A 23,234-nucleotide genomic window follows, 5' to 3' on the forward strand; every position below is an offset into this window, starting at 1 on the left:
CCTCTTCTTATAAAGTCACTAATGTTATCAGATTAACTTCCCAGTCTCCACCCCCCCCCCCCCCCCCGACTTCATTTAACCTTAGTTACCTCCTAAAAGCCCTGATTTCCAATTACAATCACATTAGGGGGTTGGAGCTTCAACATACAATTTTTTCAGGGGAAGGGGGTGGGGCAGACAATTTAAATTTATTCCCTGGTAATGAATGACAACTTTAATTTTTAAATGGCATTCACAATGCCAACACAAATGCTTTTTCAGTAGGAATAATGTTTTTTAATACCTCTAACATAATACTGTCCAGGACACATAATTCCTTGTTTTTTAAATACAAGGTCTTTAATTGTAGTTCTTGCTGTTTTATTCCTTCCAGTAAATCTTTAGTTACAGTTACTGGGGGAAATTTGTATTCTTACTTGTAATATGTTACAGCTGAAAGTAGTACTAATGAGAGGTGAAACAGTAGCTTTCCATTGTAATTTTATTTATAACTAGGGGCCCGGTGCACAAAATTCGTACACTGGGTGTGTGTGTGGGGGAGTGTCCCTCAGCCCAGCCTGCCCCCTCTCACATACTGGGAGCCCTCAGGCGTTGACCCCCATCACCCTCCAATCGCAGGATCGGCCCCTTGCCCAGGCCTGACGCCTCTGGCCTAGGCGTCCGGCAGGGGCAGCGGGGACCCGCAGCTGCAGCGGCCCCACGATCGTGGGCTTCGCTTTAGGCCCAGGCAAGGGACCCCTAGCTCCTGGGACTGCCAGCTTCGACCGTGCCCAGCTCCCATCGCTGGCTCCACCCCTGCTTCCTGCTATCACTGGCCAGGGCGGAAAAGGCACCTGATTCTCCGATTCCCAGGGCCGCCTTTGCCCTGCCCCCCAGCTCTTAGCTCCCCCCTGGGTTTCCGATCACTGTCAGTGGCAGGGGGCTTCTTCCTGCTTTCCCTTTCGCCTCCCTGCATTGTGCCTACATATGCAAATTAACCGCCATCTTGTTGGCAGTTAACTGCCAATCTTAGTTGGCAGTTAACTGCCAATCTTAGTTGGCAGTTAATTTGCATATAGCCCTGATTAGCCAATGAAAAGGGTAGCTTGTACACCAATTACCATTTTTCTCTTTTATTAGTGTTGATGATGATGGCAGCTGATTGGACTTGGGGTAATATGTGTGCAATAACACTCAGTTATTGCACATAAGTAATAATAGCTAACAGTATGTCAGCTATTCTTTTTTAGACACTTTACATTTTTTATTGAGAGCAAGGTGGAGAAATGATCTGTAGTAAAGAAAAATATTGGAATAGTATACAATAATCAAACTCTCTGAGAGGAGGAGCTTGTCGATCAATAAATGCAATGCAGTGTGACAGGTATTATGATAGAAATACATACAGTGTACATAATGGAGGAAGTAGTCACTCCTGTAAGATGGCTAGCAGCAAAGAGGGCATGGAAGTGTATAGAGGACATTACAGACAAAAGAAGCAGGCTTAGCAAATGACAGAGCCATGACATGGCTACAAATTTAGGGAATCTACAAGCCATTCCCAATGGCTTAAGAGGAATAGGAGCTATAGCTAGTTATGTAGACTAAGGGCTAGATCTTGGAAGACTTCAAGTATATGTTAAGGATTTTGGGCTCAATTCTGTAGGCAATGAGGAATCACTGAAGACGAATGATATGATCAGATCTGTTTCTGAAAGATCACTTTAGTATTGATTTGGGATGATATATTGGATAAGTAGGAGAAAGGAGGCAGGTGACTTGGCAGTAGTCCAGGGAAGAGGTGTCTAGTTAAGACAGTAAAAATTATGATAGAAAAAGGGCTGCAGTCAAAAGATGATAGGGAAGTAGACTCTACAGGACTTTGGATTGATTGGATGTGATCGGTTTGCTGAGCACTGCCTTGGGCTTAGCTGATATTTCTAACCATGAGTCCTCAGTGGCCCCAATGTGAATATTTTTTTTCATTAATAGCCAAGATTTAGCACAGGACAAGGTAGGGATTAGCAGGGCAGTGGTGGCTGGTGGGTAAAGATAGGATTTGCCAAGAGAATATGAAGTGTTACACTATACATTCCAGGCTGGGTAAGGAGAAAGTGAATGGGAAAAAGGAGCAATAATGCCTGACAAATGGAAGGGTTGAAGGATGAGTTCTCTCCATCAGGTTGGAGATTAGATGAAGGACAAGGTAAGAAAGTGAGACATTTGGAAAGGATAGCATCTGTAGTCAGAGATTTTTTTCTGTTGTTGTTGTTTTTTTGAATTTAATATTATAGAGGCTGAGAAATGATAAAGTCCAGGGTATGACTACAGAAGCTCATAGCTAAAGTGGGAATGTGGATGAGGGTTGTGGGAATTGAGGAAATTTGAGGTAGGTTGTTGCTAGTTTATTCTTAGGGACATTTAAATTCCCACAATGATGCAGCTTTGGAGGAGAAAGAAGTTTTGGAGAAGAAAGTAAGCCAGTTGAAAAGTCTTTAGTGAACTAGGAGGAGTAATTAAAAGGTAGGTGGATGACAATAAGAGGCTGGATACCCAGATGCTATTAACCTCAGAGGAAGAAGGATTTTACATATGAAAATGGAAAAATTAATACTAGTGTATGAGCATGATAGTGGAGCTGGGGGAGTGCTGGTTTCACCTTTGGGCTTTGGTAGATGTAGGAGAAGAGAGTCTCCTCTAGAAATGGCTGCAGGAAGTGGATTCCTGGTCGAAAGTATTAGTTGAGGTGAAGAGGTGAGGGAAGAATTCTTTTTTTTAGAGAGTTAGGAGGACGGACAAAGGGAGAGAAAAAGAGAGAACAGAGAGAGACATGGATTTGTTGTTCCACTTACTTATGCATTCATTGATTGTTGTATGTGCCCTGACTGGGGATTGAACCCACAACCGTGGTGTATCTGGACGATGCTCTAACAAAGTGCTCCACCTGACCAGAGCTGTGAGAGGAGAATTCTGTTGAGATTGTGAGGGAATTTATTCACTATGGAATAAAGATTCCAGTATAAATGTTAGGATGAGTTAGTAGTGGAAGGAAGACTTGGACAGGGAAAATAGATGGAGGAAGAAACATATAGTTATAGAAGCTCTGGCATTTTTGAAGAGAAACTTAGGATGACAAGGATAACAGCGATGTTTGGATTGATTTTAGTGAAGTTTATGGGCCTAGGAAAACAGGACCGAGTTGGTATTGTTTACTTGATTATATTAGCAAACTGCAGTCTTTGCTTGCATTTAAATGCCTTGCCAGTTGTTAGAAGATTCTTAATAAGGAGGTGGTCATGTTACCAAAAAGCTGAAGTCTAATGTGAAAAGTGTTAAGTGCCATTGTAGAGTATAGACAGAAGTCTACGAAAGTATAGAAAAACTTAGTTCCAGCTAAAAGTCCTGGGCAAGACTTCTTGGAAAAGCTAGCTTTTTACTGGGTTTTAAAGAGTAGGTAGGATTTTAATAAACAGATTGGGATAAAGAGGCATTCTGTTTTGGAATGGCTTGAGCAAAGGTATGAATTCAGGAAAATACAGAGCTCATTTATAGGAATTTCAGAGAATAAAAGTAACTGTAGAGTGTGAGTACTTAGTTTAGTAGAAGAAGTGGATGTTTAAGATAGGTGGATGTTTAAGATAGGTGGACATTTAAGATAGGCATATCAGAAGTATAGAATTTGATACCTGCCTGCGTGTCTCAGTGGTTGAGCATTGACCTATGAACTAGGAGGTCATGGTTTGATTCCCCGTCAGGGCACATGCCTGGATTGTGGGCTCAATCCCCATTGTGCAGTGAGCAGGAGGAAGCCAATCAATGATTCCTTCTCATCATTGATGTTTCTATCTTTCTCCCTCTCCCTTCCTCTCTGAAATCAATAAAAAAATATTTTTTAATAAAATGTAGAATTTGATTTGGTGGAAAGGTACAAGGTACAAAGACAGGCTTATCTTTCTATCTTTATCTTCTGCTGTTCTGCTTGTCCAGCCCTGTTGAACTATTTGTGGTTTCTCAAATAGTCTGTGTGGTTTCTCAAATAGTCTGTGCTCTATGATGATTCGTAACTTTGCAGTGCCTTTTGTTTGCTTTGAAATTCCCTTGTTTGTCAGCCTTGCAATTTCTTCTTTTAAGACTCAGTTGAAATATCATCTCCTCTGTGAAATCCTCTCTGAACTTCCTAGGTAGAGTTAGGTGCTTCCTTTTCTCTTCTCCCAGAGAGTGTGTATTTGTCCTGTCTATCCATCTGTATCTGCATCTGTAGCTCTAGCTCTAGCTCTATCTTTATCTCATCTCTATCATTACATTGCATTTATTTATTGTCTGTCTCAGCCATATTCTTGTGAACTTCATGAACACTGGGATGATAACATATTTATCTCCAGATGATAGTGCCTCGTGTGTAATGGGTTTGCACATGATTATTCAGTGAATGTTCACTGGATGAAAGAATGGACGAATTTGATAAAAAGAATTAGCTGGGAATATTTTCATGAGTATTGGGGAAGTCTTCCAGAGGGCGTGTGGATGGTAAGAATACTTACCCATGCAGGAATACACAGTTTGCAGTTAATCCATATTTGGAGATAAGATTGAGTGGGCAAAGTAGGACTAGTTGGCAGTGGAAGTTTTGATAAATAATGGAGTTCTAATGAAAATTTCTCAAATCGGAAAGCCCCATTTTTCAAACATACTGTTGTTTTTATTTTGCAGTGCTTCTACTCATTCAGAGAATTCAGTGCATACAAAATCTGCTTCTGTTGTGTCATCGGATTCCATTTCAACTTCTGCAGACAACTTTTCTCCTGATTTGAGGGTATGTATACTGTTTCTAAGTTCTGAAGAAGTATTCTCTGTTAGCTATTTGTGGCCAACACTATCAATGTAACCTTTAACTGAGTAAGCAGGAGATATTCATGAAATATTCTCAAAAGACCTCACTCAGTCTTTATAAAATATCTCAGAATAGGCCAGCAAATTGGGAAGTCTTATTTAGTTGAAAAAGAAATGTGTAATTCATCTCTATGTGTGATAACTTTTAAGTTCTTAGCCAAAAGATAAGTAATGAATTTCATTGTGGTATAAAATATTTTCATGATTACTCCCATAATGATGGCCAGTAATGGCTAACATTTATTGAGTACTTTTCATGTGCCAAGCATTGTTCTAAGTGCTGTATGAAATATCTCTTATGATATTTCTACCACTTCTGTGAGGTAGAGACTATTATCAGTCTATATTCTACACCTGATAATAACTAAAATTAGTAACCTGCCCAAGGTCTCATAGCTACTAAGTTTTAGTGCCGGTATTCCAGCTCATGTGTTCTAGTTCTGGAACTAAATCACTTAAATACTGTGCTATATTTGCTATACATCTCATTATAGTTTTTAAGTATTCTCTGTTTATTATAGGCTTTGTTGCTTTGAACCTAACCACATTGGGAATATCCTGAAGCACTTTGTACATTTTTGGATTCATCTCCTTTTCTATAACTGCTTGTCTATGAATAATGAACAAAATGAATTTCATTTTTAGTGCTAACCCTTAAACTTATCTCAGAATCTTTTTATTCTGGTTTAGTAACTGTTTTCTCAGTGTTACACTTTCATAATTTTAACTAAAACATTATTTTCATTAATGAAGTAATTTGCTTGTGAGCTCATATTGAGAATATCTTATTTTATTTTATGCCTGTTGTCCCTTCAGGTTTAACATTAGGTGCAAAAATAGCCTGAATTATTGATTCTCTTAGCACAAGAGTACCAAGGGAATCTGTTAAATTTATGTACCAGCTCCATGACTGCAGGAATTAGCTTCATTAGTGCCATATTCAGCATCTTTCACAACTTTGTGGGGTTCTCAGAATGTTTTTACTCGATGAATGAAGAGACAGTTGTTAAATGTTAAACTAAGGAGAAGATGGCTTTGATTAACAAAGGTTAACTGTACTTTCCATAGTAGAGTGCCTAAAGTGACAGAAATAAAAAAAGGAAATTAATATGATAGCCTGCCTGTTACCTGTTTTGTCATTTTTAAGGACATCTTTGATTGTTAGATATATTGTTGCTTGAATCGGTCTTTTTGTCAATTGTGGGAGAGAGATGAATGAATAACATTATGTTAAATGTTAGTATCATTTAAAAAATGCAGCCTAAAGCTGACGGATGATTCTCTCTCATCATTGATGTTTCTATCTCTCTCTCCCTCTCCCTTCCTCTCTGAAATCAATAAAGAAATATATTTTTTAAAAATGCAGCCTATTTCAAATACAGTGGGGCCTTGACTTACGAGTGTCCCGACTAACGAGTTTTTTGAGATACCAGCTGTCTCTCGGCCGATTTTTTTGCATTGAGTTGACAGAGTAATTTGAGTTAACGAGCTCCTTAAGGAGCTCGGTCTTGAACGAATTAAACTCGTAAGTCAAGGCCCCATTATATATGTTTTACAGGCGGGGTGGGGGGGATGGATGTGCTTCTAATAATTGAAAAAAACCACGTAGCCAGCTGTTGTAATAAACATTTATACATAACCCATTTAGCTTTCGCAACAATCCTGTGAAACAGACATTACCTCATTTATTTATTTTTTTAAAAAATATATTTTTATTGATTTCAGAGATGAAGGGAAAGGGAGAGAGAGATAGAAACATCAGTGATGAGAGAGAATCATTGATAGGCTGCCTCCTGCATGACCCTACTGGGGATTGAGCCTACAAACTGGGCATGTGCCCCTTGATTGTACTCAAACTGGGACCCTTCACTCCCGGAAGTGGACGCTCTATCCTCTGAGCCAAACCAGCCAGGGCTATTACTTCATTTGACTGATAAGAGAAACCTGATATTCAGAAGAGGTGAATTAACTCATGTGCTTAAATAGGCACACAGGTGTTGCCCTTATGTGGTCTCAGGTTGGTCATATTTCTATACAGCACATTACCCAGAAAGACTATCTTTCCATGTAGTCCTGTTTCTTGAAATGCGAAGTGATATTTTTTATTATTAACAAGAGTATCTTTAATACACTTTTGAGGTAGACATAGCAATTTTTTAAAAATACTAGCAGCCTGGTACAAAAAAATTTGTGCACTTGGGGGGAAGGGGGGGTCCCTTAGCCCGGCCTGTGCCCTCTCGCAGTCTGGGACCCCTCGGGAGATAATGACCTGCTGGCTTAGGCCTGCTCCTGGGTGGCAGAGGGCAGGCCCAATCCCTAGGTGCAGCCCCTGGTCGGGCTCAGAGCAGGGCCGATTGGGGAGTTGGGCGCCGCCCCCTGTCATGCACAGAGCAGGGCAGATTGGGAGGTTGTGATGCCACCCTCAGTCACGCTCAGGGTGGGGCCGCTTGTGGGGTTGGGCCACCACCCCCTGTCACACTCAAGGCAGGGTCGATGGGGAGGTTGCGGTGCCACCCCCTGTCACGCACAGAGCAGGGCCAATTGGGGTTGGGGTGCTGCCCCCTGTCACAGAGCAGGGCCCATCAGGGGGTTGGGGCTCCATACCCTGTCACGCACAGAGCAGGGTTGATCAGGGTGTTGGGGAGCTCCCCCCTGTCACGCACAGAGCAGGGCCAATCAGGGGGTTCTATAATCGAAACACTGTTTCAACTCCAGCTCTGAGATCCCGGCTGGCTGAAAGCAGGTTTCTGGGGTTTTGTTTAGCTTCTATATTTGTAACAATGTTTCAAACTGCAAGCTCAGAGGCTGGCAAGACAGGCGGAGAATGTTGGAGTCCTCCGTCACTGAAGCAAGCAAGCCTCATGTTTGCTTCAAGCTGCCTGGCTGCCGGCCGCCATCTTGGCTGGCAGTTAATTTGCATATTGTCCTGATTAGCCCATGGGAAGGGTAGTGGAGGTACGGCTAATTACCATGTTTTTCTTTTATTAGATTGGATATTTTATTGATTTTTTACAGAGAGGAAAAGGGAGAGGGATAGAGAGTTAGAAACATCAATGAGAGAGAAACATCAATCAGCTGCCTCCTGCACACCCCCTACTGGGGATGTGCCTGCAACCAAGTTACATGCCCTTGACCGGAACCAACCATGGACCCTTCAGTCTGCAGGCTGATGCTCTATCCAATGAACCAAATCGGTTAGGGCAGTGGTCGGCAAACTGCGGCTCGTGAGCCACATGCGGCTCTTTGGCCCCTTGAGTGTGGCTACGAAGTTTCAATCACACTCTACGTGTGCACCCGCACGTGGTATTTTGTGGAAGAACTGCACTCAAGGGGCCGCAGTTTGCCGACCACTGGGTTAGGGCGATAGAGCAATTTTTAATATTACCTAATAAATGGGAGTTGCTTTTCTAAATAATCAGAAAACGAGAGTGTTTGTAATAAAACCTGATCTCCCTCCTCCCCAATTTTGTGAATGTTATTTTGCTTTTAGTATGTATACCTTTATTGGCCATAAAATGGTAGTATAGGCAGTCCTCGGGTTATATCGGACTCAGTGTGTGTCGTTTCGCGATTACATCGCCATCTCCCATTTATTTATAAAGAAAAGTTCCGTCATTTTGATGTATGTACATACAGTAGGCCCTCGGGTTACGGGAGATCCGTTCCTACCGTGCGACGTAAGGTGATTTTGCCATCAGTCGGAACCCACCCACATAAGCACCTATGTCACTCACATGGAGCACAGGCACAGCAGTAATGAAGTGAAATGGTAAAAAAAATTTAAAAGAAAGATAACAATTCCTGACCTTGTGGTAAATAAATAACAAAAAACATAAAGCACATATGTACATACGTCGAAATGACGGAACTTTTTTGTTTTGTAAATAAGTGGGAGATGGCGACGTAACCACGAAACGATGTACGTCGAGTCCGATGTAATCCGTATGTGCTTTATGTTGTTTATTATTTACTGTGTTTACCATTAGAGTACTACTTCTAATTCAGGGGTATTATGAGCTAAATGAATAACGATCTTCTGAAAACAGTGCATTAACTGGGCCAGTGCATGATGATAGATTCCTTGGTTTGAGGCAAAATGAAAGTAATTAAGGCAATATTATATCTCTGTGTCTTCACAGAGCTGTCTTGTAATAAAGACAACAGTCATGTTGGGTTAGGGGCCCGCCCTACTCCACTGTATCCTTATCTTAACTAATTACCATGACCCTATCTGCAGTGATCCCATTTCTCTCATTGTCATAATTAACTAGCTAATAATAATACGAAGAAAGCAAAGGTGAGGCCAGACATCATTATAAGCATGGTCATCTGGGCAGCTTCACCAGTAAGCTATAGTTGCACACTCCCCAGGGAACACTGATCAGTTCCTGCAGATCACTGGGGAAAGGGATCAAACAAAGAGAGAAATGGGCACAGGCGCAGTGAAGTCAGGATGACTAGGGAAGGTGCTTGTCTGTCAGTCTTACCTGGGACAAAGGTAATTGCCTAGGGGCTGAAGCTACTGCAAGCTGTGAAATCTTGGAAGGTTAAAAATCTCTGGGCAAAGAATTCTCTCTCTCTTGCCTCTGGCTTTGCTCCTGCTCCCTTGCACTCTCTTGCTCAGTGACCTGTACTCGCCCGTACGCTAGCCCTTCATGTGACCTTAAGCAGCGTTATGTCCGTGCAGACCCCAGATGCAATGGACTGCTCTTGGGAGCACAAGCTAAGCTAGCCAGATGCTGGCCTAGACTGTGCTTTAATACAGTGTGGAAACTCTGGGCAGTGGCTTTAATCCTAGCCTTGCTGAAGATAAGATTGGACTTCCTCCATGGTGGGATGGGGAAATGCAACATTGGAAACCCAGGGGTTTAATTCCACAGAAATAAATATCACTCATTCTCCAGTGCGAGTTTCAGGAAATTACTTTCCTTGCAACATTGCAAGAATTCCACTTCCACTGGCAACAGCTGGGGACACTGAGGGCACCCCACCTTTCCAGATAAGGTCACATTCTGAGGTACTGTCAACCAGGACTTCAACCTATCTTTATCTATGGGAGGGCACAATTCAACCTGTAGCATGAAATGATGCTTTTCAGACTGTACCTCTTAGATACCCTTTGTTGTTGAATCGTTGATGGTGATGTAATGTTATCCAATGTTTGCTAATTGTGGTTTCAGCTCAAAACCAAATTGTTCTTGGCAGTGTTATGAAAAGAAAGGGCTTCCTGTGCTTGAATTTGGATGTGCTTTCAAATGTATAACCAATAAGATCCATCCCAGATGCCAGTCTTTGACTCTACCCTGTTCAGATTTTATTTGTATGATTCATTTGCTTACTTTGTGGTTTGTCAGTTGTGGAGGAAAAAAGGGGTTCTATGGAAAGTAACCTCATACGGTGATCTGATTATAAATTCCTAACTGGGCTGGTCATGGTGGGGAGTGATGCTCCAGGAATATAACTTTATAAAGGCTTATTTTTGCCTTAAGCCCTGTTCATTGTTTCTGTGCATCCAAATAACATACCTTTTAAATGCCCCTTGCAGATCCCTCCTTCTGAAGCATGAGAGTCTCCTGCCTTGCTTTCTCCTACCTTCATGTAACCTTCCTTCCCTTGCTTTGATTTTAAGTGCAGAAAAGTAACTGCAAAACTATTATCTTCTGGAGCCTTTGAGATCTTGCTCCCTGGCATAACTTGTCAGTTTGGCTCAAATAAACACATAAAGATTCTTTACAGGTTTGGAAGTTTCTTATGTCGACACAGTCAAGTTGTATAAAAAAATAGACTAAAGTAAAATTGATGTAAACAATTTTCTTTTATAGAATTATTCAATGAAGAATAAGTTCATTATTTTTTCCTCTACTGTTTTAGCACATAAAGAAACTGTGGCGGATAGTTTGTAACTTCTACAGACTCATTTCTCCCTTTCAGATGATTTTAATTTAGTGTTCTGCAGATTTCAAAAAATTTCTTGCCTGTTTATCTGTCATCTGACATTCCATGTGAAAACTGATCCATAAACTTACCACTTGCAGATCCTTTATAATAATTTCCTGATCAGGGAGAGAAGGAGAGATTGGGAGGTAGGTTAAAATCACACGGAAATTTACAGAGCTTGATAAAGAGGGCATGGAAGACAATGGGGAAAAACATGGTTGGGGAGAGAGCAAAACTGAATTGATTTTAGGAATATAAAAAGTATTAGAAATTTCTATCTGTGTGTTTTTTTCACCAGTAAGATTTTAATGTGATTTATAGACTTCTTGATAATAAGAAAAGGATTAAGTATTGTATTGTATTCAAAGAGCAGACCTTATATAATCTTATCTTTGATATAACCAGAACTCCGGAAGCAGGCAGTTCTAATGAATCTGATGGGAAACAGGTTGGATAGTCATTTAATAACATTATTTTGACCCAGTAAGAGAAAAGTGTTTTATGTGTTAAGGGGATTTCTCCAGGAGGGGATTTTTCTCCTCCTTTCAGACGGGGGAGAGTTATATAACTTTTTTCCACTAAAGGTATTTCCGTGTGAATGCAGAAAAACCTGATGAATCAGTCTGGCTTTGCTGCTTTAATTCCACAAGCCCTTTTGTAGGCTCCTGGCATTTCTGAGTTGTCCTCTTGTTTTGATCTTACCTCCTTTCTTTGTTATATTTGCATTTCTTCTTCCATTACTGACATATCTTAAATGCAGTTCTTCTCAAGTAAAAATTAATTGATTGTATTTGTTTATTAAGCCTCTGGTCACATTTAACTACTTTTTTCAACAAGTATCAAATATTTCTCTTTGCTTCTAATACCACTTTATTTCTACTAATCCAGGATTTTGCTATTTCTCTCCTAGATTATTATCATTTTGTCTTTATTATATCCAGTTTTGTATACCTCTTTGACCATGCTATTAATCTCATCAGAGGTCTGCAGTGATTTTCCTTTACATGACTAGTCAAGTTTAAAATTCTTAATCCCCTTCCCAATATTATAAAAATTTCCAAACACACTACTGAGTTTTATGAGTTCTTTGTGTATTCTGGATATTAATGTCTTGCCAGATACATGCTTTACAAATATTTTCTCTAGATCAGTAGTTTGTCTTTTCATTTTGTTGATGGTTTCCTTTCCCCTACACAGCTTTTTATGTAGTCCCACTTGTTTGTTTTTCCTTTTATTCCCTTTCCTTTTGGTGGGAAAACCAAAAAAATCATTGCCAACACTGATGCCAGGGAGCTTACCCTCCATGGTTTATTCTAGTTTTGTGGTTTCAGGTCTTATTTCCAAGTCTTTAATCCATTTTGAGTTGATATTTGTGTATGGTGCAACATAGGGATCCAATTTCACTCTTTTGCACTTGGCTGTTCAGTTTTCCTAGCACTATTGAAAAGACTATCCTTTCTTCCTAGTATATTCTTGGCAACTTGTTGTAAATTAATTGATCATATATGCATAGGTTTATTTCTATGCTCTTTATTCTGTTCCATTATTCTGTGTGTCTGTTTGTATGATAATACCATATGGGTTTGATAGCTATAACTTTGTATATAGTTTGAAAGCAGGAAGTATGATGCCTCCAGTTTTGTTCTTTCTCAAGATTACTTTAGCTATTTGGAATCTTTTATGGTCCCATATAAATTTTAGGATTTTTTTTCTATTTCTGAGGAGATTGCATTGAACATTTTATGTATTTAATGTCACAGTTTACCTCATTTTATATTGTTCATGAAGAAATTATACTGGCTATAATTATTTTTAATACTCTTTCCGTTAATGTTTATAACACGGTCAGTTGGTTAACGCAGCATCCTATTACAGAATTAGACTTTTCTGAATCTGACTATATATTTACCAGTGAGTTGTGTTATGCCCAGATTTCAAGATCCCCAAAAAACCACGCCAGGGAGCCAGTCCGATGCAAAAGCAGAGGGTCTCTTATACAAGCTCACTTGGTCCCCTCCTTGCCTCCATTACTGGGTGCAAGAGAGAGCCCCGAATCCCAAGAGAACAAAGAATTTACAGGGCTTGGGGTCGGGGGTTGGGGCAGGGTGCAGCTAGGGTCTGGTTACACAAAGACAGGGGAGGTGGCCAGCATACTTTTGGCCTTGGGCTAGTTTCCCCCGCTTTCCCATTGGCCGAGATAAGGGCAGGCTGAGTAACTGATAGACCCTGCGGCTTTTTCTTGGAAGAGGGGTTAAGGACACAGCCATCAGTCCTGCTCTGTCCTTTCATTCCCCCCTTGTCTTGGAACTTCCGGCTCAATCATGAGACGGACTGCATTTCTATTCCACTGTTGCTAGTGGCCCGTACTGGGCACACAGAACTATCAATTGAACTATTCTTATAAGCTTAACAAATGGTCCGGTGGAAGGGAAAGAAATCATTTTAGCTTTAACAACTTCTATTGAAATAGGATTTTTCTTCTTAAAATTCCTCCATGGCTATTAAAAAGCCAAATCAAGATTAATTTATTTACTGTCCTGATGTTTGCATAAACACAACAAGAATGGTAACTGACTACCTTTGCTGGAATTTCATGGTTGAACCTTAATGTGCCCCGTAGGGCCAGGAAGCCAAGCCATCCAGCTGCCATCAAGCCAGCCTGCAGTATCTGCTGAGTTAGGTGAATCCCTCACCTGTAGCAACTCCACCTGAGCCCACGCTCCAGGCTTTAAGGCCCATCTCAGTAGCCCTCCTACTTGTTGCGGCCCAGAGTGTGTGGGGGTTCCGCAGGGATGCAGAGACATCTTTACTGCTGCCCTTCTACTCTTACCAACCGCCAGTGATGGTAGGGCATGGGCCTGACGCTCCAGCGCCAGCCATCTTCAGGGCTCCCAAGCAGGATACCAGGCTTTCTTCGTGGTCTTAGTGGCTTCAAGTCTTTAGAGTTCAGACAGGGCTCTTTAAAACATGATACTCCAGTCAAAGTTTTCCATTAATAAAACCACTATTAGGAATCAGTCTTATTGGATCTATGCAAAGAAACGTACTTATTTAGCATTGCCAGATTTGGGAGGAATTACATAAGGAGAAAAACATACTAATCTACTCTAAGATTTTCTGACTTTCCTTGCTAATTCCTTTTCATGGATTTAAAACAAAACAGTAATTGTTGGTATAAAACCTTCTTTCTATGCATAACCATGCCTCAGACCTTCTAGTCTAAACAGGCTTTTTCCAGCTTTACTACCCCTGACATGGGCATGGTGACTCAGGCCTGCAAGACAGTATTACAGGCTGTCAACTGTTAGCTGTCTCTCAACAGAGACCAAAACCTGATGGGCATCCTTCCCTGCCCAGTTGGGCACTTGCCCTCTTGGCAGCTAGACACCCTTTACTTTTGGGGGTCACCCCACACAGCTCCCTTCCAGGACAGCCAACATACATTCAAACCTGCAAAAGAATCAAAGGTTAATATAACATATCAATACAATGAAACATAATATTGGCATCATGGCCGCTTCAGGTAGCCAAATCTTCTACTAAACATGTGATCCTATAAATGGTCCTTGTCTCTTTGGAGCCATGTCCATGAAGATGCAGGCATTATCTAAGTGTATTACACAGTATTGTGGGGGCTCCTGATGACAGGAGCGATCGCGAGTCATGTTACCGGCATCAGGCAGGTCAAGCACTCCGTAGCTTGAGCTTGAGCGGGTTGCGTTGCTCTCGATCAATCGATGCTCCATTTGGTGATGAAGTCTTTCCGGATGGACCCAGGTCGTGACGCCGTCTACCTCGAGAGCGGTGGGGGTCTTCAGCACCACAGTGTAGGGACCCTTCCAACGTGGCTCTAGGGTCTCCCAGCAGTGCCTTCTGATGTAGACCCAATCTCCTGGTCTGTGCTGATGAGGAGTTGGGGTTGGGCTGGTCCCGTAGATGGCGCGGAGGCGCGGCCAAATGTCTGGAGCCCTCTCAAGGAAAGAGATTGTTAAAGAAAAGCTACCCAGTCCTCACCAGTCTCTGAGTCAGATTCCTCCTCTCTTGGAGAACTTCAAAGTCCTGATGGCTTCTAGGTAACCCTGTTTATCAGTTACAGCGCTCTGCTTTTTTGTCTTTCTACCAGTTCCCTTTGTGGCAGAGCAGCAACCAGGCCTCTTTCAAGGGAGTGCTCTAGAAGTGGGTATCAGCCCCTCCTTAGCTAGCAGCAACAGGTACATTTGACCAGCTTCATTCCCGCCCACCTTTACAGATTCTAAGGCCCATTGTTTTCCTTTAACCAGCAAGCTAAATGACACTGGCCTGTATTATTTAATTCAGCACAGGCAGGGGGAAGGGCCCATGGAATCTCTGCCCTGGGGAACTGTGAGCCCCACCCTTAAATGTCCCAATCAGACTAGAAAAGCCACAAATACCTTTTAAATCTACCCCAGAATTCCAAAATCCCAACCTAGCACAGAATATATTTCCACACTTACATGAACAAATACAGTCTTGGGATCTTGAGCAGGTAACAGGAACACCGCCCAAGTCCCCTGATGGGGGCCTGACAGGAACAGATGTGGGGGCCTCCCTTTCCCACGTCCCAGGATGGGATTCTTGACCTATGTCTCATCCAGATAGAAATGGTACTCATATTGAACAAGGAGATCAAGACTAAATAGACATGATAACTAGATACATTCCCCATTAAGAACTTTGAGGTGCATGCCACATTTATACCACAAAATACCAACAAATCAGTTTCAGTTGTGTCAAGATACAGAACAAGTCCCTGAACAGAGGTGATAGAAAACTGCCTAGGAATGCTTCTTTTCTATCTTTCTAAAAGATAGGCCAGATTCGAACCCTTAGCCAGTCCGAGTTTCGACTTCCCTCCGGAAGTCCCAGAGATGGTGAATACCATCTAGAAGCCATTCCTCCAGATACAGGACAAGTCCCTTAGAGATTCTTGATAATCTACATCAGTAATCCATTTATACAATCCCCTAAAAGTTAAAGAGGAAGGAAAGAACCATTCAGTGTCCTTCAAGAGGATTAAACACATTGGATCCTCTGACATTTCAGGGGTACCAAGGAAGGAGAAGTTAGGCCATGTTCAGCCCTTCTCACAATCCATCATTAGTGACCAGTCCCAGCTCACTGGTATATTATCCAGTTAACATTTCTTTTTTTCCTCCTATCACACCAAGGCCATGCTTTCCAGGTAGCTAGAACTCTTAGCCTTAATTCTTAGGTGATTAGCAATACATTTTAAGAGACACAGAAATTTCACTAGTTAAGCAGAGACAGCATGCAATTTAAACCACAGCTTTGGGTAAACACATTATCTAGAACGTAGGTTAAACTTAGGCATATATTAGCTGTTTATACCTTTTATAATCATTTTAAAGAATATCAATTAAATTTAAACTGGTCCTTGCATCAAAAATCTTCAGTTGAGGTCACAAAATCAATCCTCTCTTGTCAATCAGATCAATAAGCAAAGGCATTTTCAATTAATAGATTAACTTCTATCATTTAGACTTCATACTAGGCATATTTAGATCAACATTTCAGTATTATAAATTTCAATGCTTTTAGATGATTTGAACTTAAAAGTTTTAAGTTTCCAGCCAATAAGCCTGGCATAGCTGCTAAATTTCAAAATGGTCACAATTTTCCTGCTGGGGAAGTCATAGCTATTCATATGTAAACTTGACTATCAACTTCCTGGTGGTACTTGCCTCAGGGCGGGAAATTTCAAAAGAGCTACTTTAAATGGCCTTGGGAAACCAGCCTGTATTTCTTTTTCAGGTTCATCTTCGCCATTTTTAAGGCCAAAACAGGCTCGGGTTTTTATTCTGTACACAGCAAAAAGTCAAGTTCAGCTCAAAACTATGTGCACTCGTTTTTAAACTGGCCTTTTCCCTCTACATGTGCACAGAAATCCCGGATGCATTTATAAATTTGTAAAAGCTTTTCAATTACAAGAAGGATTTTAATTTTAGAATACTTGGGGAGGGGGTGACCTGTTTCCACAGACCTTCACTCAGGCGGCCGCCTGACCGCCACACAAAGGAGGGGTGAGAGCAGTCCCCCTCCCTCCACATTCATACACTTTCACCAGACATTCATTCAGAGTTTAAACAATCCATTCAATTCCTAAAAACTTCCCCATTCCTGAGGGAGCTCTAAAGCCTCCCCCAATCTCCTTGAAATGATTAATCACAATACCCAAGGGAGCGGTCTGAGTCCACCATAATGTCCATCCAGCAAGTCCACAAAATAAAACGGAAACACAAACAACTAAAGGGCCCAAAAAAGTACAGCCTTCCAACTCCATGGAAGCAAAAACCGAAAGCTAGACGATGGCTGCGTGCCAACCAGCGGGAGCGACCCGCCTTTTCTCAGATTGAGGGGGTTTCTACAGACCTTCCGACTCCGCGGAAGCAAAATTTTCCCTCTTCAGATGGAGTATCGAGGCGTCCCCCGACTCCTCCGCCCGTCCCAGATTGAGGGGGTTTCTACAGACTTTCCGACTCCGCGGAAGCAAAGCTATACCCCTCCAGATGGAGGATCAAGGTGTCCCCCGACTCCTCCTGCCCTTGATCCCCTAGATCATGTGGGCGATTACGATTACAGATTTCAGAAGTGAGCTCACATAGGATAGATACAAAACATACAGCGACACACAAACACCTACCGCGGTCAGTCAGGCCCTCCGGACTGGGGGTCCCTCAATGGTGTCGGGGATCCCGGCGAGCCCCCAAAATGTTATGCCCAGATTTCAAGATCCCCAAAAAACCACGCCAGGGAGCCAGTCCGATGCAAAAGCAGAGGGTCTCTTATACAAGCTCGCTTGGTCCCCCCCTTGCCTCCATTACTGGGTGCAAGAGAGAGCCCCGAATCCCAAGAGAACAAAGAATTTACAGGGCTTGGGGTCGGGGGTTGGGGCAGGGTGCAGCTAGGGTCTGGTTACACAAAGACGCGGGGGTGGGGGCGGGGGGGGGGGCCAGCATACTTTTGGCCTTGGGCTAGTTTCCCCCGCTTTCCCATTGGCCGAGATAAGGGCAGGCTGAGTAACTGATACACCCTGCAGCTTTTTCTTGGAAGAGGGGTTAAGGACACAGCCATCAGTCCTGCTCTGTCCTTTCAAGTTGTACATTTTCATTTTACTATTAGCATCTTTTTGTTTTGAAGAATTCCTTTTAGCATTTTTTGTAAGGCAGATGTAATGGTGATGAACTCACTCAGCTTTTGTTTGTTTGGGAAAGTATTTCATTTCTGAAGGATTCCTTTGCCAGATAGAGTATTCTTGGCTGGCATTTTTTCCTTTCAGCATATCAATTCATTCTCTCCCAGGTGGTAAGGTTCCTACTGAGAAATCTGCCCTTAGCAGTGGTTCTCAACCTTGGCTACACATTAGAATCACCTGGGAATCTTTTTAAAATCCTGATTTCTGGGCCTCATCCTCAGGAAATTCTGTTTCTTTGTTACTAATGTTGTGGCACCACCCCATAACAAAGAAACAGAATTTCTGGAGGATGAGGCCCAGAAATCAGGATTTTAAAAAGATTCCCAGGTGATTCTAATGTGCAGCCAAGGTTGAGAACCACTGGTCTATCAGTGGTCGGCAAACTCATTAGTCAACAGAGCCAAATATCAACAGTACAACGATTGAAATTTCTTTTGAGAGCCAATTTTTTTAAACTTAAACTGTATAGGTAGGTACATTGTTATTAACTTAATTAGGATACTCCTAAGGCTTAGGAAAAGCCACACTCAAGGGGCCAAAGAGCCGCATGTGGCTTGCAAGCCACAGTTTGCCGACCATGGGCCTAGATCAGCGGTCGCCAACCTTTCAGACCTCATGGACCACCAGTGGTTCCCAGACCACCGATTGTCAACCACTGGCCTAGATAGCCTAATGAGGGTTTATAGGTTAGAAATTTTCTTTTATTACTTTCAGTATTTCCTCTTTATCTGTGATTTTTGACAGTTTTATTATAATGTGTCTTAGAGAGGATTGTTTTGAATTGAAATAATGAGATGATCTATGAGTTTAAGCCAGGGGTGGGCAAACTTTTTGACTCGAGGGCCACAGTGGGTTCTTAAACTGGACCAGAGGGCCAGAACAAAAGCATGGATGGAGTGTTTGTGTGAACTAATATAAATTCAGAGTAAACATCCTATCTAATAAAAGAGAAAAATGGTAATTGGCGTACGACGATACCCTTTTCATTGGCTAATCAGGGCTATATGCAAATTAACTGCCAACTAAGATTGGCAGTTAACTGCCAACTAAGATTGGCAGTTAACTGCCAACAAGATGGCGGTTAATTTGCATATGTAGGCACAATGCAGGGAGGCGAAAGGGAAAGCAGGAAGAAGCCCCCTGCCACTGACAGTGATCAGAAACCCAGGGGGGACCTAAGAGCTGGGGGGCAGGGCAAAGGCGGCCCTGGGGCCGCCTTTGGCCTGCCCCCTAGCCATGATCGGAGAATCAGGTGCCTTTGCCGCCCTGGCCAGTGATAGCAGGAAGTAGGGGTGGAGCCAGCGATGGGAGCTGGGCACAGTCGAAGCTGGCAGTCCCGGGAGCTAGGGGTCCCTTGCCTGGGCCTAAAGCGAAGCCCACGATCGCGGGGCCGCTGCAGCTGCGGGTCCCCGCTGCCCGGGCCGGACGCCTAGGCCAGAGGTGTTAGGCCTGGGCAGGGGCGGAGCCTGCAACCGCGGGGAGCTGGGGGTCCCCTGTCCAGGCCTGACATCTCTGCCAGAGGCCTCAGGCCTGGTCAAGGGGCCGATCCGGTGATTGGTGATCGGAGGGTGATGAGGGTCAACTCCTCTGGCCGAGGCATCAGGCCTGGGCGGGGGGCGGAGCCAGGGATTGGGGGGATATGATGGTCCCCTTGCCCAGGCCTGAAGCCTGGGTCAGAGGCGTCAGGCTTGGGTGGGGGGTGGAGCAAGCGATCAGAGGGAGATGGGGGTCCCCTGCCCAGGCATGATTCCTGGGCCAGAGGCCTCAGGCCTGGGCGGGGGCCAGAGCCAGTGATCAGGGGGAGATGGGGGTCCCCTGTCCAAGCCTGACACCTCTGGCGGAGGCGTCAGGCCTGGGCAAGGGGCCGATCAGGCGATCAGAGGGTGTTGGGCGTCTACGCCTCTGGCCGAGGCATCAGGCCTGGGCTGGGGGCAGAACCAGTGATGGGGGGAAATGAGGGTCCCCTGCCCAGGCCTGACGCCTGGGCAAGGGGCCGATCCTGCGATTGGAGGGTGATGGGGGTCAATGCCTGAGGGCTCCCAGTATGTGAGAGGGGGCAGGCTGGGCTGAGGGACACTCCCCCCGCCCACACACACCCAGTGCACGAATTTCGTGCACCGGGCCCCTAGTCATTACATAAAAGGGTATGGTCTTTTTTTTTTTTTTTTTTTTAGTTTTATTCATTTCACGGGCCGTAGTTTGCCCACGGCTGGTTTAAGCACTTGGATGTCCAATTCTCTCCCCTGGTCTGTAAGTTCTAATAAACTTTATGCCCCGTTTCCCTTTCTTCACCTTCTGGAACTCTGGTGATTCTGATATTGGTTCTCTTGATGGTGTCTTATAAATCATAGGTTTGCTTCACTCTTCATTCTTTTTTCTTTGTTCTCCTCTGACTGGGTTATTTCAAAGTTCCTATCCTTTAATTCACTGAGTCTGTCTTCTGCCTGTTCTATTCTGCTGTTGGTACTCTGTCTTGTGTTCATTTCATTTATTGAATTCTTCAGCAACAGAATTTCTGTTTGGTTGTTTTTATGATTTCTATCTCAGTTTATTTCTCATTTTGTTCATTTATTGTTTTCTTGATTTAATTAAAAAAATTTTTTTAGTTCATTGAGGTCCCTCAAAACAGCTGTTTTTAATTCTTTATTGGGTAAATCACAGATCTCTGTCTTTGGGTTCAATTTTTGGGGTATTATTGTGACCTTTTGGTGATATCATGTTCCTTTGACTCTTTATGTTTCTTGTAGTTTTGCATTGCTGTTTTGGCATTTGAAGTAGCAGTCCCCTCCTCCAATATGTACTAGCTGCCTTCATGAAGGATTTTTTTTTTTTTTGTCAGCTTATATTCTGGAGCTGTCTCTCACCTTATATGATTGAATACACCTGTTGTACAATTCTTGCTTCCTCTTGTGGATTCTTAAGCAGTTGATCTTACAGTAAACCAGGCTAAATGGTGGGAACCTCTCTTTCATTGTCACAAAGGTGGCAGTACAGCTCATAATTATGGTTTCTCCCTTGCCCACAGACCCCAGCTTTTCTGCATGCACTCTCTATCTACCTGAGCTTGCTCTTGCTGTAGCCCTCTGAAACACATACTAGTAAAAAGAGCTGGCTCCAGAGTCAGGAAGGTATGGGTTTGGCACTTGGGGATTTTGGCATTCCTGTGGGTCAGGTGAAGGAATCCTTGGGTGAGGTTTTTTCTGACAGCTTATGGATGGGCTTTTTGCTGGAGTCTAGAACACAGAAAACTGCATCTCTTTAATGCTTTCTGATACTCTCATCTGCCACTTTTCTGAACCCCTTCCTTCTCCAAGTAATGGACTTTTGCTTTAATACTCTGAATCCTGTGGGCAAGAGATGGGTTTCTTTAGCAGCCCCACAACTGGGGAAGTTGGGTGCTTACTCCTCTCCCTTTCCCCCACAGGGAGGGATCCCCGACTTCCTCTTAAGCTGTGCCGCCTCCTGGGCAAGGGTGATGCTGACAAAGTTCCTCTTATCCACTTTGATGCATAAAACTTGTATATATTTTTTGCCCCAGTGGAGTGCTGGAACTTCTGCAGAAACCTGGATTTCTATTAAGGCTTTCTTTTATATATATAAATTACTGATTTTTTACGGAGAGGAAGGGAGAGGGGTAGAGAGTTAGAAACATCAATGAGAGAGAAACATCGATCAGCTGCCTCCTGCACACTCCCTACTGGGTATGTGCCCGAAACCAAGGTACATGCCCTTGACCGGAATCGAACCTGGGATCCTTGAGTCCGCAGGCCAACGCTCTATCTTCTGAGCCAGACCGGTCAGGGCAAGGCTTTCTTATCTGTATGTGTCACGTCAGTATTTTCCTGCAATCAAGAGGGTTGGAGTCAATTCACAGGCTCCTGCTGATTCCACAGCCCTTACCTGGGTCTGGGGTCTGTCTGCCTATTACCTGATGCACTAGTGGGAGAGACCCTTTCCGGCTCCCTTGGCATATGGTGCTGGATTTCAAGGCTCCCACGGAGGCCCTTTTATTTATGGAGAGGTGCCAAATTTTAGAAGTTAAAAGGCAACAGAATGAGGGACATCTTATGATGCCATGATGCTGATATCATTCCTCTTATTGCTTTTTTTAGAATAAGGTGCTCTTTTTTCTGTAGCTAAATCTAGAAGTCAGTAGTTGAAGAATTTGTGAGGTGGTGGTTCTCTTTATGTCATGCGGTCTCAAATATTAATTCTGTGTATGTTATTTTGTATAGTATATCAAATTTTATGGAATTATGGAGATATTGTGTTTATTGCTATTAGATTGTAAGGTGTCATTAATCCCTATTTGTTTTAGAGCAGAGAAACAAAACACCACATGAATAGAATATTGTGAGATGAGGTGAAAACTTCTGTTGATGTGTCTGTTAAGTGATTGATAAGTATTTCTTACATTTTAATATAGCAGCTTGCAAATCCCTTTATGTTTCAACTGTCTCATTTCATACAAACCTGTAAGGTGGATATTATTATCTTGATATAAATATGAAAGTCAGACTCAGAGATGTTAGTATGGTGGCAGGAATTTTTTTTTTTTTTTGGCTGTAGGGTCATTAGGATATAATAACTTAAGTCTTTGCTTGTACACCACAAATTTCTTATATAGAACTCTTAATTTTGATTTCCCCCTTTCAGCTTAATTGCCCTCAGGCAATTTCCTCCCCAAAAGCAGAACATGTGGATTATATTTTTGGTGACATGGCATATCTGAGAATTACTTCCTGTTACCATCAATCATATTAGAGAGGTCATAGCATTTTTCTTCAAAGATCTGATAACATTTTGTTGTCTTCTAGAATATAGTTGATAAATTTGAAGCCAGCCTGATCTTGCTGTTGTACATTATCTCTATCTCTCTCTCTCTCTCTCTCTCTCTCTCTCTCTCTCTCTCTCTCTCTCTGCCTATGTACTCAAAGTTTGTCTTTTAATTCTTATATTTCAGAAGAATTTGCTAAAATGCACCTAGGTATATCTCTGTTCATTTTTTTAAGTATGTGGAATCTGGTAAGCTATTTTGATCAACAAGCTTAGAAAGTCATTATTTATTTCAAAAGCATGTTCTTCCATTATGTATTGGATTATTGTTCCTATTGTGTTTTGACTTTTTTCTTTAGGAAATATAATTCTTTCATTGGTTCTTTATCATCTTCTCTCATGATTTTTACCTCTTGTT

General features: G+C 42.6%; 1 protein-coding gene across 3 annotated transcripts in view; it reads left to right on the forward strand.

Moving 5' to 3' along the window:
* The window catches only part of MTMR2 (myotubularin related protein 2), a 104,649-nt gene that overhangs the window by 36,356 nt on the left and 45,059 nt on the right, over positions 1-23,234 (forward strand). For all 3 annotated transcript variants that reach the window (XM_059708091.1, XM_059708093.1, XM_059708094.1), the window contains one exon: positions 4,690-4,792. In XM_059708091.1, the coding sequence (XP_059564074.1) occupies positions 4,690-4,792 (103 nt within the window). Of the gene's footprint in view, positions 1-4,689; positions 4,793-23,234 lie in introns of those variants that run through there.

Source organism: Myotis daubentonii, chromosome 9 (genome assembly GCF_963259705.1).
Source record: "Myotis daubentonii chromosome 9, mMyoDau2.1, whole genome shotgun sequence".
Classification (NCBI taxonomy): Eukaryota; Metazoa; Chordata; class Mammalia; order Chiroptera; family Vespertilionidae; genus Myotis; species Myotis daubentonii.